This window comes from Pagrus pagrus, assembly GCF_965226575.1.
Source record: "Pagrus pagrus genome assembly, chromosome: 22".
Lineage (NCBI taxonomy): Eukaryota > Metazoa > Chordata > Actinopteri > Spariformes > Sparidae > Pagrus > Pagrus pagrus.
The window spans coordinates 2,252,873-2,268,095 of NC_140204.1; the positions used below are offsets into that span (position 1 = coordinate 2,252,873).

Consider the following 15,223-nt stretch of genomic DNA (forward strand, 5'->3'; position numbering starts at 1 on the left):
AACCCAATCCATAAACCCCAAAGTGATATCTCTGTGATATATACATATAGACAAAACAAATGAAGAATTATTATGCTGAAGGAAACATCTTAATGTCTCTCTAATATTTAAAAAAAGTGTTTTTGAAGGAGACACCACTAAAGGATGATGTGCACACTGAGCGGGACATGAATCACCTTGTTTAACCGTCACTGATCTGAGTTTTTATATTAATATTGACTCTGTAAAAAACATGAATGTCTTCACCCGGTCTATTATTTACTGTGACGTCTAAAACAAAACCTAGAAGAGAAAGTAAAGCTGGTCTTTGGAAACAGAGTCGTGTCCTGTGGTCTGAAACCTTTTCTGCCTCTGTCTGATAATAACCACTGCACACAGTAACAAGACAGGCAGAGGACATGATCTTATTTGGAGGGATGCCAAACCCAGCAAGGCATGCTGGGATATGAACTACTTTATTATCTTCATAACCAAAGTATCATCCAATAAACTACCCTCAGTGTTACCTGTCATTTACTCTTTAGTTTCATTCAGTTGGTTTGTTACCTTTGCATTTGAGTGGACGTCTGTTATTTTGTGATAACTCAACATTAACATGTTTAAACAGTCCTGAAGGTGAGGTCAGTATAACAGCAGTGATCTGAGGGGGAGAGTCTCTATATGAAGTGCTGCAAAGACACACACACAGAAAACAACATGGCTGCTATTATACTAACATATTCAGATTGGATCTAAAGAGAGTAAAAGTGCTCGTTGTGTATTTTGTTGAATAGTGACTGATTTGTCCAGCTGGATAAAGTTCATCATTTAATGTAAGGAGAGGAGATTATATTGTACTGCAGAGCTGCAGCAGAACAGCAATGAAAGTTAAAAATACGTCACACAGTGTAACACTCCCTGTCGTCTGGGGGAAAGTCCACTTTATCTGATGTGATCCTGTTTAGTCGTCTGTGGTGTGACACTTCACTGCCCGCCGTAACAGGTATGTCAGCTTTTATGAACATGATTATTATCTTCTGTGCTTTTTAACCAACGTTTACCGACACTTGATCTAAAAGAAATGAAAAAATGTCTCTAGAGTAAGAAAAAACAGATTAAAGCGTGAGAGCTAAAAAGGTCGGACTACTTCCTGAAGGTCTGTTTGAAGAAACCACAGATACGTGTGTGAAGTCCACACATCGCTGAAAGAGTCTGAGATATTTCAGTCTCTGGTGTAAAAGTGCAACATTTGCTGTAAAATCAAAGCCGACTGAATGTGACTCATGTTCAGTGTAGATGAACACAACAGATGAAGAGCAGGGTATAAATTGGTATGATTTTCAGAAGTCCAGATGTTTCAGCTGAAGGATGGACGATCCCTCGAGCTCTGTAGCTTCAGAGTTCTGGTTTTCCATCACACTGTTGTCCTGCTTCTTCTACCACACTGCTGTACAGGTAACTTACAATCACACGTCTCCCTTCAGTGTTCAAAGTTAATACGAAGTCAGTGAAGGCAAAAATGTGTTGGAAGTCTTTTTTGATTGATTGCTGCATCATATGGATGCAGCTGAACTCTCTTTTCTTTGTACTTACACATTTAACTACACTTCCCAGGTCACCCTCAGGTAGTTGGTCCACCTCGGCCAATACTGGCATCCGTTGGTGATGACATCATTTTGCCATGTCATCTGGAGCCTGCCACGGATGTTGCTTCCACAGCTGTGGAGTGGACGCGACCTGATCTGAAACCCAGATTTGTCCATCTGTGGCGTTCTGGCCAAGAGCTTCTAGGCGATCAGCATCCGTCCTACTCGGGAAGAACATCGCTGTTCATCGACAGACTGAAGCACGGAGACATTTCACTGAAGCTGTCCAGAGTGAAACTGTCTGATAAGGGAACATACAGGTGCTTCATTCCCACAATGAATATAGACTCAACTGTGAAGCTCGTCTTTGGTGAGTGAGCACATGTTTATTTTTACATCGAGCCCTCCACAGTCGATCCTGCACTGGAGCTGGAACCATGCTGCCATCTTGTGTCTGAATAGTGAAGCTGGTCTGAGTATTTTATGAATTATGTGTATAACCTGCATTATTACATGTTATATGTTGACATGCAACCAGCATTTAAAGCTTGAAGATCATTTTCAGCTGGAAACTGTATGAACTGCACATGAAGCTGAACATGAATCAACATGAAATCTTTTTTGTTCTCCATCATTTCTACTCTGCTTTAGGTTCGGCCTCCTCACCTGACATAGAGATTTCCAAAGTCAGCAACGGGGCGCTGATACAGTGTAAAGCCAAAGGCTGGTACCCAGAACCTGAGTTGTTCTGGCTGGACGCTGAGGGAAACCTCCTCTCTGCTGGACCTACAGAGACAGTCAGAGGTCCTGATGACCTCTATACTGTCAGCAGCAGAGTGACTGTGGAGAAGAGACACAGCAACAGCTTCACCTGTAGAGTCCAACAGAACCACATCAACCAGACCAGAGAGACACTCATACATGTTCCAGGTAGGAAAATGGATTTATGTAGCTAAATGTAGAGTCTTACTCTTTAAACACATCTCTTTTGTGTTTTCTAATTTCAGATGGACTCTTTTTGGTCCAGTCCAGTTCTGCTGTTCGCCTCTCCATCTGCTCCGCCGTGTGCTTCATGTCCATTATTGCAGCTCTCGTCATTGTGAGGAGAGGGCGACGAAACATAATCAGTAAGTTTGCACTCCTTCATGATATTGTTAAAGAGATTTCATTTTGTTCACCCTCTTCCCTGCTGCTTCTTAATATCTTCAAGGAGGCTGCAGATTCATTGCTCATCTTTAACACATAAATAAAAAGAGCAACTTGGGAGTTTCCAGCTAAACCCACTCCTCTCCCCCCCACATAGAAAACACACCCAACAGCAATGAACTTCAGCTGCAGATGGACAGAGAGAAGCTCATGACAGGGAGAGAGAAAATGGATTATTTGGAGAACACAAAGGCTAAACTTGATGAGGACTTACAGAAGACTGAGGGAGAACTGGAACATGTAAAACATGTGATTACAACACTGAAAGAGCAGAAGGAGAATCTGGACGAGCAGAAAGAGAAACTCATCTCACTACAGCAGGAGGAGAAGACACTGATAGAGGAAGAGAAGGTGAGGCTTGAGAGGAGCCGAGTGCTGAACGAAGACAAAAAAAAGGGGAAGTTTGAAAAAACCAAGAAGTATCTGGAGGACACAAAGACAGAACATGAGAAATTGTTGAAGAACACAAAAAATCTGTTGAAGACAACAGATGATCTGATTACTGAGATGACAGAAAGGAAGGCAAAGCTAGAGAGAGATAAGGAGCAGATATGTAGAAAGCTGAGAGAGACAGAGAGACTGAGAGAAGAGACTCAGAGACTGATAGAAGAGACTGAGAGAAGAGACTGAGAGACTGATAGAAAAGACTGAGAGGAAACTTCAGTCAGAGACAGAAAACTTTTAGGGCCTCAGTGACATCAGTTTCCACTATCTTATTCTTCCAACCCAGATGTGTCCCACTGTCAGTCTATTCTCTTCTTATTTCACATTATTGCCTGATTTGAAATTATTGTGCTGTAATATTATTTTACTGGTAAAATGTGAGGCCGTCCTTCACTGACAGAAATAATACTTTGTACAACATGTGTGAGCAAATTATCACAGAACATTTCTGATAATTCATCACTTGATCACTTTTCACTTTTTCACTTTTCTCTTTATTAATGGAAAAAGTAAATTATTTTATACATTTTCTAACCCCTTGCTTAGTTTAAAATGACTTCAGACATTTTAAATCCAGTTTGACACAGATATTTTAATTTGTTCACACCTGCTGAGTTGTTGTATTTCCTTCAGGTTACAGTAAACATCGCCCCCTGGCGGTGAGATCTGCTCAAAGATGACGTGCAGCATAATCAGTACAGTTTCCTCCCAAATCAAATGAATTCATAACAAAACTTTGTACAGTGGCTGTTGTGTTACAGTTCAGAAATGCTGATTGTTTTGTCTCTTGTTTCTATAATAACTGAACATGTCACCTTTATAAATGTTTTGCAGTATTTTGATGAATGACTTTTGCCTCTTTGGTTAAATTTAATACGTCAATATTCTGTTTTTGTTAACCATTAAATGTCGTGTTTTTACTGAGACACTGACTGAATATTGTGTGTGTGTCTGTTTGGATAATTAAACCGTACATGGGGCTAAGTGTGTAATAACTAATAAACCTTTATCATATTATCATATATTACTGTCCTGAACAGCAAATGGACACTTTTAGAGTGGATTATGGACACATGAAATAATGCAACTGTTTAATAATAATATAATCTTTATTTCTTGAAACAATAAAAACAGTAAAGTACAGTCAATCATAGACCCTTCAAAAAATGTGCTGCAAAACTAATTGATGTGCTCCAGGAAGGTCATCATCCATGTTTCCTACTGTCAATCCAAGACAACATGGACTCTCTGTTGTCTTAAGACCATCTCTGGTAAATGCTTATGCTTAATTCAATTGTCAAAAATATAAACAAAGCTCTTGAGAAACAGAAAAAATGTATAGACTTGAAGGAACACATAAACAAGTTTTATTCTTATTTATGGATTTTCTTCCATAGATGCAGCGAGGACAAATCTCTGTGATGCACAAAGATACAAATGAGACAAGTCATTATGCTGAAATACACATCTGCACACTTGTGTTTTATTAGCTGTAAACTGAATTATAAGACTTAAGTTTAATGAAACACATCAATGCTGGTGTAAACACTGACTTTAAAAATTACACATATATACAAATAGACCGCCTATGACTTGAAAATGGCTCAAAATGACATGTAATGTTTTAAGTAATTCTGAACCTTGCGAGGTCAATGCTGACATAGAGTTGACCATTTAGGACTTCTCTACAGTATGTCATTCAGTTTATATGTTAAAAAGAATGAGACACCCTCTACACATTTTGTCATTTTCAAATATATCCTGATCGTCACTCATCGTTCACAGGCGTTTATACTATTTTTTGCTAACCCTCAAAGTATTTTACAATTTTTAAAATGTGATGGGAGGGAGCCACCAGAATTTGGTTGTAGATACAGTTTATTACCTGCCTATTTTTAATGATGTGTGAACTCAGACTGGGACATGTAACATCTTGCTTGACCTGCATTTTGTTTCAGTTAAGCTAATATTAGCCCTCCAACAGACAGAAAGACCCTGCGAGGAGCGCTTCACCCTTTACCGTCTTTTTTTCCGTGGTTTGTGTCTAAGGAGCTTAAATTATCAGCAGCGTCTGTAGTGTCTAAAACAAAACATAGAAGACGTACAGCAGGCCTTGTGAAAATAGGTCACATGTCCACGTGTGGTTTTTTCACCTCTTCTGCTTGTGACAAGGTCTGATAATAACCGCCACACATGGTGGCAAGACTGACTCTGTACCTGCACTGGCAATTTAATCGAATGAAGGCTGCCATATTTGTCTGTGTTCCTCCAAATTTCAATGAAATGTACAGAAAAGAAATTGGTTCAACAACTTTAGCTGAAGCTATACAAAGTTAAGGCAAAGGTGAGTTAAAGCAGGTACAGTAGGCATGTAAATTAAAACAGCAATGACTGTTTTCTGATTGTCAGTTTCTAATCTTCTGAAGCAGGACGGAGAACTGAAGTATCAGACTTGCTTTCAGTCAACTCTTCTTTATCATTTACACTATTGTTTGGTTCGGTTTGGCATTTACCTTTGCACACGTCACATATACATACGTATGTTTGTGTAACTCTGAGTTTCCCACAGTGAAGCAGTCCCACCAGCAGCAGCAGCAGAGCCACCATCAAAATGGTGAAAACAGTCCTTAAGATGAGGTAAAGATGGCAGGAGGGTTCTGAGGGTGGATGAGTCTCTCTGTGAAGTGCTGCAAAGACAAAACAACAAATATCTACATGAGAGACAGAAATGTTTCCGTGTGTTATGCTGTTTTTTTTTATAGAATTATATGTTTGATTGTTAAATTGCAGAAAGGATTGTTTGATAAGCCTTGGATCGAGCAACTTCAACACGCGTTCTTGTAATGATGTAATGATTTCTTTTCATTTTTTAAATTATAATTATTATTATTATTGGGAGAAAAAAATTTCTAAATTACAACGCAACATTTGTTTATTTTGTAACAATACTTTTTAAGATGCTGCAATATTGCTTGGGTGTATAAACACACTACGAGTTACAGAATTGTGCTCTTACTCAATTGTTCAGATTTTACATTTACATTTTAAAAACACTTCCTCTTTTGTTTTAGATGATCATTTCGGCACACTTCACAGCGTCATTCGTAACTACAAAACCAGACAAAGTCAAAAGTTTCGGCTCCATTAGATATGCAATTTAGAATTTACAATAACATCCTACAATTTTTAAAATCTACCAATTTACCATTTTTTTAAACTCAGAGCTTTTAGTAGGATTTACATCTGTAACAATTAACCACAGTGGTGTTATTACAGTGTTTAATTTTGCTGTGACTTTTTAAATTTTCTTTTAAATTCTGATATTCTGCCAACAATCACACAGAACAATCGAAACCTCGTCACGTCTCACCTCTGACAGCCAGCCAGCTCTCTGCTGAGTCTCCAAAGTCAGAAATGCTGCACTTGTAAAGTCCTTCATCAGCTTTAGAAACATGGTGGATGGTCATCTCTCCTGTAGAGCGGGAGCCGATGAGGAAGCCATCTTTATAGAAATCGGCTATGTGGGCTGAAGAGGTCATTTTACTTCTACAGCGCAGAGTGTCAGTCTTCCCCTCCATCACAGGGAGAGTGGGACTCTCCAGGATCACATCTCCGACTAAATAAAAACAATTTCATAGACATTTTTCTACATTAACTTTAATGGAACATGTTGCTGTTGTGTTAATATTAATTTGTCATGCATTTATGAAAAAAGCTGATCACTTATGAAAATGTGCAGTTTACATATGACACTTACATGGTTGCATATTTCTTTAAACTCATTAGTAATCAGTAAATTGTTTTCATCAGTTACCGGTGATGGTGATGTTGACGACGTTGCTGCTCTCTTCTCCGGTCTCACACCAGTATTCTCCGCTGTCTGTTGAGTAAGCAGGTTTGATGGCGCAGGGGAAGTCTGTTGCTCCCACCCAGGTACTGACACACTCACTGACATTTCCCTTTACCCTCCTCATGATGGTCCATCCAGCCGTGGCTTTAAAACCCTTACATGAAAAAGCGATGGAGCTGTACTCGAAGATCTGCAGTCGGGTCGGAACGATCACAGGGAAAGCTGCATTTGAGACAAAGATGCAGATAAAGAGATGTTATAAGAGGAGCTTGTAATAACAATAATAATAAGGTTATATTTTGGATTAAGACAATACAGATTTAGATATTAGCTAAAAATAACTTTTATGGTATTTTGTAATTTTAATATATAGAACAAAATGTACATATTTCTTGTGTCACAATCACAAATTGTCTAACTGCTGCTTACCATTTTCCTGGGTATAATAAAGGTGAACTGCGGCCAGCAGTGTCAACACGTTCATCACTGCAGAGATGAAAGTTTGTAGTTTCATGTCTTTAGGTACATTTTATATATCTTTACTCGACTGACCATTGTAACATCACATCTATCATCAATGTAATATGAACTCTGATGTTTTTGGTAATAAATAAATACTTTTTAGGGGCCATTACAACATGTATTTGTTTTGCTAAATGTCAAACTAAGACTTAGAGAGATTAGATTTAGTACTCACACAGTCTGATGCAGAGAGATGTGACCTCCATGTTGACCTGCTGCTGACTGTCTGAACATCAGACTGAAGTACAGCCGAAGTGTAACGCAGGGGAGAACCTCCTCTTCCTGTGTGGTTAATGGATGATGTCGACGCAAGAGCAAGCTTCGGCTGTAACACAGAGGAACTGTAAATTGATATCTGTTTTTTTAATATTACACATAATATCCACTTTACTTTTCATGGCCTACACCCAGCCTGCAAAAACATTTGTGCGATGTTATTTGTGGATCTGGAGGATCACGTCATTCGGCTTGATACTGTATTAAAAGTGAGTCCTGAAAAGTTCTGAACAGAAATTTTGCGTAACAAACTGGAAGCTGGTGCAATGATTGCCATTAGCATGTAACAGGCAAGTGATGACAGTCTAATGAAAGATGCTGTTGAGTTGCATCATGGGAAATGTAAGATTCAGCATTTTTTAAGGTTTGACCCTAAAGGTCAGGATATCAGTCTCTGTTGTTTCAGTTGTGATCATAATCTGTTCATCTGTCTCTGGAGCAGGCCTGCACACTTAACAGTAACTATGAGTTATATAGTTAATAACTATTTTTTTTTAATATGTTTAGAAGATAAACATATCTTATGATATTTAGATACCTTTCTGCATTTTTAAAAGGTTCAAATGAAGCCTTAAATATGTTTCCATGTGCCACAACACGTCAGTGACTGGTGTTTTCTCGTTACATTGATGTCTCAGCAGATGAAGTTAGTACGAGCTGTCACACAGCAGCTTCAGCTCTAACCAGCCGACACGCTGTCAGTTGACCACAGTGAGTGTATTTAAAAGCAGCAGCAGCTCAGTTCTTATAAACAGCATCTTCATACGTGTGAACAGAGAAGAGAGAACATTGTGGTTAAACTGCTCACCTTTTAAAATACACACTGTTGCTGAGAGACAACTGAAGACCTCAGATGGAGGGGAGGTTCATGATGATGATTACATGTCAGTCCATTTTTAAAAAAAAGAATAAAGCTTTAGTTTACAGTCGGTTCAGTTCATTTCAAAATTATTCATTTAATGTATTGTCATAATGAATCCATACGACTTATACTGCATATATGCCTGATTTTTTATTTGGAGTATCAAACTTATGTTATCAAATTGATGACCTCATACTGTATTGAACATATATAATACATGCATACATGCTGTATAAAATGTTTAAGTCTGTCAGTCTGTTTGATTTTCTTTCATTTTCTACTTGAGTTATGCTTTTTCTGTGGACTTTAGCTGTTTATGTGTGTGTGTGTGTGTGTTTGTGTGTGTGTGTGTGTGTGTGTGACTCTGTATGAAAGTGTACTGATAAGGAACAGGATGTGTTTTTTCGTCTACGCCCCTCTCTTAGGTGAAGTGACGCTCTGAGCCATGAAACAGGTACGTGGTTATGTTGTCTTTGAAGTTAAATTCTTCAGCAATGATTTCATAGATTTAATCCTATGGAAATCATTAACACTTTAAAAATATTTAAAAATAATAATAATACAGGTATGAAGAGTGTTTGCTTACAGAAAGTGCTGGTGACTATGACGTGTTAAAGGGAACGTATATGACGGATGTGTTTTTTTTCACTGTAAACTTAGAAGAAGGAATACAATCGTAGTGCTTCATACAACATTAATAGTGAGTTTGAGTTAAATTTGGCTATCAATAATAATCAAATGATAAGATCTAATGTCTACGATCTAATTGGGGCACCATCCTTGAAAAAAAGGAACAGATAGCCAAGTCACCAAATCAGTCTCAGAAAAGGTATTAAAGTGTCAGTTGGTGACTCTGATTAATTAATTAATTTAATAACTACAACCAATATTACCATAACAGGAGTCCTTGACTAGAGGTTGTTAACATTCACTCTTGTACAACATTAAATAGACAGCATGACGGTTCAAAAGTGTTTTATTTAACGCAAAATGAAAAAACACAATCTATCTAACATGTACTTTATACAGGTGTGTGTGTGTGAAACAATGGTGGTTCTCACATCATGTGCTCACTGATATCACATGTGGGTGTGATATGCCCCAGGCTGAAGGAGTGTGTGTGTGTGTGTGTGTGTGTGTGTGTGTGTGTGTGTGTGTGTGTAGAAGATGGTTAGCTGCATGTACAGTAAAGACGCTGAGTCTGTGTGAAGCATCATTCATCCAATATCAAATTACTACCAATAAACTGGCTACACAGAGATCACAATAACACCCAAACAGTGATCAAACACACAGATTGAACCCATGTGCATTACATCAACCAGAGCTGTGCTCTGCTATGCTGTGTAGGCCCAGTTCCACGTTACCAGTCTCTGAAGAAAAGGTGCTGGTGGTTCCTTGGTTGAGGAGCCAAGCAGGAGTCCAACACCAACCAGACCGGAGAGACACTCGTACATGTTTCAGGTAGGAAATGGTTTGCTTTGTAAATTTCTCACTTTCAGTTTGTATCAAGTGAAAAATGTCATGTTGATCTTTTGCTTCTCATTTCAGAGGAAGTATTCATGGAGCCATCTTCTTCTGCTGTAGGACTTCATATCATCTTGTCTGTTGTTTGCGTCCTGCTTTGTTCTGCACTCGTCTTTGTTGTTTGGAAACTGAGACGAAACAAAAGCCGTAAGATACACATCTGATTCACTTGATTGTTAATGTCACCATCATACTTTATTGACTGCTGTAGCAGAGGTCTGTTTGAGTCCAACCATCATTTCTCTGTTGTGCTTCTGTATCTTGCTCTATTCACAGAAGAAACAGAGCTGCTTGTCAGTGGACAGAAGAAAATGGAGGACCTGGATGATGAAAAGTTAAAGGAGAAGGTGGAAGAAAAGACGTACATGACATACGTGATTTCAGTGTTGACAGAAAAGAAGAACGAACTTGAGCACCACAGAAACAAACTGATGTCACAGATAGAGGAGGTGGAAACAGAGAGGACGGAGAATGAGAAGAAACTTCAGTCAGTTATTATACCCATGAATAAAAAGAAGCTACTAGAGATCAAACTGCAACTGGACAACAAAAAGACTGAATATGAGAAATCTTTACAGAGAATCATGGGAAGAGTAGAGACAACAGAGGATTTTATTACAAAAATAACAGAAAGGATGAAGAAAGTAGAAAAGCAGGTTAAGGAAATGAGCAAACAACCTGAAGACACAAAGGGCCAAAGAGATGAGATTTAACTTCAGTCAGAGAGCAAAAGAGGAGACAGACAAAAACACTGCTGAGACACAGCCCAACCTGCATGTCTCTGACCGTCCAGCAGGAGACAGCAGCTCACATGTAGAGTCGAGATAAACTGTTACAGAGCAGACTGATTAAAACAGGAGAGATGATGGACGACACAGTGAGAATTATAAGAATAACATTCAACAGAGGTGGTTTTTAATTGAAAAATGTTTTATGATGAAACAGAGAGCAGAGATCGAACTGCAACTGGACAACACAATGACTGAATATGAGAAATCTCTACAGAGAAAACAAGAAACAGAAACCACATTAGAGAAATGATCAAATAAATCATTTAATTCCACAGTGCTTTTAATTTGAAACATAAAACATATTTCTATGACAGTCCAGCAGGGGGCACTCAGTCTGCCCAGCCAGGCCCTTTTTACCCACCACTGCAACCCAAAACTGCCCCCCTCAGTAGAAAACTGGCCAACAACAATGTACAGAGACACAACGTTTTAAATGCAACACTTTGTGATATTATAACACTGGATTTCAGAATTCTTACTTTTCTTTACTGAATACGATCTGTGTAATGTTCAATATCTGCTTTCTCTGTGTGTGAACAAGTAATTATGTTGTGTTGATATTGTTATTTACTTTGTATTCTTATTATGCTGTTAACCATCCCTCTTGTTCCCTTGATCAAGTAAGCAAGATTATTGGGAGGGTTTCTGTTGTTTTCTCTTGGCAGGCAGTCTCTGAATCCATGTTTTATGACAGTATGTTTGTCAGTCACTTGTAAAGCACTTTGAATTGCACTTGATTTTTGCTGCTACATAAATGAAGTTAGATTGATTGAATGATATTTATTCAGAGCTTTTATCCATGGTCATTTTCACCGGGGTTACAAAACTTTTGGAAATCCTCCTGCAGTACAGGACGTGTGTTGATTAACTACAGGACAAATATTTGTTCTACACGTATGAATGTATACAGTATAATTTAATACAAAGTCCTCTTAAGGCTCAAAAACTGAAAACAAAATTAGCTTTCATCCAAAGTTTTTTAATGAAATCATGTAAATCAAAATACTAGCAATGATTAACATGATAGGGATCAGAGTGTAATGACTACTCCAGGCTGCATGTGGGTCAGCTGATAAGGAACAGGTTGTGTTTTTTTAGTCTACTTCCTTCTCTTAGATGAAGCAACGCTCTGAGCCATGAAACAGGTACGTGGTTATGTTGGCGTTTAAATTAATTCTTCCAGCAATGATTTCATAGATTTAATACTATGGACTTCTTTATGAAAGTACTAAGAGTGTTTAGCAAAGAGTGCTGGTGATTATGACATGTTAAAGGGAATGTACATGACGGATATGTTTTTGTTTCACTGTAAACTTGGATGCTAAATCTGTTCAAAACATTTTTTTTAATGTAAATGTTAAGTTTGGTCAGGGTTGATTTGGCTTCAATTCTGCCCTTTTATTGAGAATGTATTTGAGTTGATGAATTGTTTTGTTGTTGATTGTGTAGCACACGCTATCTGCTCTTACATATTCTAGCTTTAAGAGAGTTCATAAAATAAGAAAATAAATAATCGTGAAATTTAAGAGTGATATGATTTATTATCTATTATAATTCATAAACTTACCCTGCCTTTACTTGAAGGTTTCACAACTGGTTTATCCCAGTTTCCGTGACTCCATGATGCTTCGTCTGGATAGACTCCTCTTTACATCTCTGCTCGGCTCCTTCACTGCTGTGGTTTTCCATCACACTGTTGTCTTGCTTCTCCTAACACAAGGCTGTGCAGGTAACCACACACAAACACAACCTACATAGCATTTTCTTATGTTAACTTTGCTGTTTTTGTGCAGTTTGGCAGTGTCGTTCTTGAAGTTTCAACAATAAAACCTCTTTTAATTGAATTGAAAAAACTCTAAAAAAGTTTTTTTCTGCTGCTCCGTGTGTGATTTGTCCAACTACATGTTGTCGTGCCTAACTGTCCAAGATGTCCTCAGATTGGATAGTGACAGTGCTCCTGTAGAAAGATGTAAATCCCAAATTGCTTTTCTTCATGTCAGCCCCAGGTGGCTGTGGATGAGACCTGATCTCAACCCCAGATTTGTGCATGTGTGGTGTGATGGATATAGGTCTTTCTGTTTTTTCCTCAGGTCAGTCTGCAGTCATTGGTCAACTTCAGCCAGTCGTAGCATCAGTTGGTGATGACATCACATTGCCATGTCACCTTGAACCTGCCGCTGATGCTGCTACCATTACGTTTGAATGGACCAGACCTGACCTGAACCCCAGATTTGTCCATGTGTGGCGTTCTGGTGTGAACCTGATGGACCTGCAGAATCCATCCTTCAAAGGAAGAACATCACTGTTTGGAGAAAAACTGAAGTCTGGAGACCTTTCACTGAAACTGTCTAAAGTCAAAGTCTCTGATGAGGGAAAGTACAGATGCTTCCTTCCAGTGTGGCAGAAAGACTCTTTTGTGGAGCTTACTGTCGGTAGATGAATGTTAAGTAGTTCAATTGTCCCCATACATTTACCTTCCTTTAGCTAATTCAGACAGTCAAACATATTTTAACAACATTACACACATTAAAATACCCACATTTCTTTCTACAAAAGGTCACTCAAATTTCTAATAACTTTGAGTGGTTTGACAATAATTAAACTTTTCCCACGATCAGGTGCTGTGTCCACATCTTCCACAGTGGGTATTGAAAAGGTCGGTCATGGACTGGTTCTACAGTGTAACTCTACAGGCTGGTATCCAGAACCTGAGGTGTTCTGGCTGGACGCTGAGGGAAACCTCCTCTCTGCTGGACCTACAGAGACAGTCAGAGGTCCTGATGACCTCTATACTGTCAGCAGCAGAGTGACGGTGGAGAAGAGACACAGCAACAGCTTCACCTGTAGAGTCCAACAGAACCACATCAACCAGACCAGAGAGACACTCATACATGTTCAAGGTAGGAAAGTATTTTGTAAATTTCTCACTTCTTCAGTTTGTATCAAGTGAAAAATGTCATGTTGATCTTTTGCTTCTCATTTCAGAGGATGTATTCATGGAGCCATCTTCTTCTGCTGTAGGACTTCATATCATCTTGTCTGTTGTTTGCGTCCTGCTTTGTTCTGCACTCGTCTTTGTTGTTTGGAAACTGAGACGAAACAAAAGCCGTAAGTTACATCTGATATAATTGATTGTTAATGTCAAACACTGTCCTTCTTCATTGACTGCTGTAGCAGAGGTCTGTGTGAGTCCTACCATCATTTCTCTGTTGTGCTTCTGTATCTTGTTCAAGTCACAGTCTCGTGGTTTAAATCGGGTTTAAAGTTTCAGTTCAACAGTGTCTTTCATCTGTTTGTGTACAGAAAACAAGAAGCACCACGACAAAGCAACTGAAGAAGGAACAGAAGCAACAGAGCTGCTCGTCAATGGACAGAAGAAAATGGAGGATCTAGATGATGAAAAGTTAATGGAGAAAGTGGAAGAAAAGATGGACATGATGTATATGATTTCAGTGTTGACAGAAAAGAAGAACGAACTTGAGCACGACAGAAACAAACTGATGTCACAGATAGAGGAGGTGGAAACAAAGAGGACAGAGAATGAGAAGAAACTTCAGTCAGTTTTTAGGTACATTGATAAAAATAATCTATTAGAGATCAAACTGCAGCTGGACAACAAAAAGATTGAATATGAGAAATCTTTACAGAGAATCATGGGAAGAATACAGACAACAGAGGATTTTATTACAATGATAACAGAAAGGACAAAGAAAGTAGAAAAACAGATTAGGGAAATGAGCAAACAACCTGAAGACACAAAGGGCCAAAGCGACGAGATTCAACTTCAGTCAGAGAGCAAAGAGGAGACAGACAAAAGTACTGATTTGTTCACAGCAACTGAGACACAACCCAACCTGCATGTCTCTGACAGTCCAGCAGGAGACAGCAGCTCACATGTAGAGTCGAGCAGAGCAGAGCAGAGCAGACTGGGATTAAAACAGGAGAGATGTTGGACGACAGTGAGACACTAATGTCATTATAAATTATAAGAATAACATTCAGCAGAGGTGGTTTTTAATTGAATACTTTGTGATGATAAAACATTTCTCCTTTTTCCAAACGTCTAGACCTTTCTTCACATAATACACTCTGTGCAGAGATTGAACTGCAACTGGACAACACAATGACTGAATATGAGAAATCTCTACAGAGAAAACAAGAAACAGAAACACAGAAACCA

General features: G+C 38.6%; 1 protein-coding gene across 1 annotated transcript; it reads left to right on the top strand.

The window, feature by feature from the left end:
- Positions 1–1,347: 1,347 nt before the first annotated feature.
- On the top strand, positions 1,348–3,915 carry LOC311251837 (CD276 antigen-like; the record flags this gene model as incomplete). The annotated part of the gene is made up of 5 exons (XM_084344482.1): positions 1,348–1,434; positions 1,605–1,935; positions 2,217–2,495; positions 2,573–2,692; positions 2,869–3,915. 5 exons carry the CDS (start codon positions 1,348–1,350, stop codon positions 3,399–3,401), a joined length of 1,350 nt encoding a protein of 449 aa, XP_084200608.1. The 3' UTR covers positions 3,402–3,915.
- Between the last annotated feature and the right edge of the window lie 11,308 nt (positions 3,916–15,223).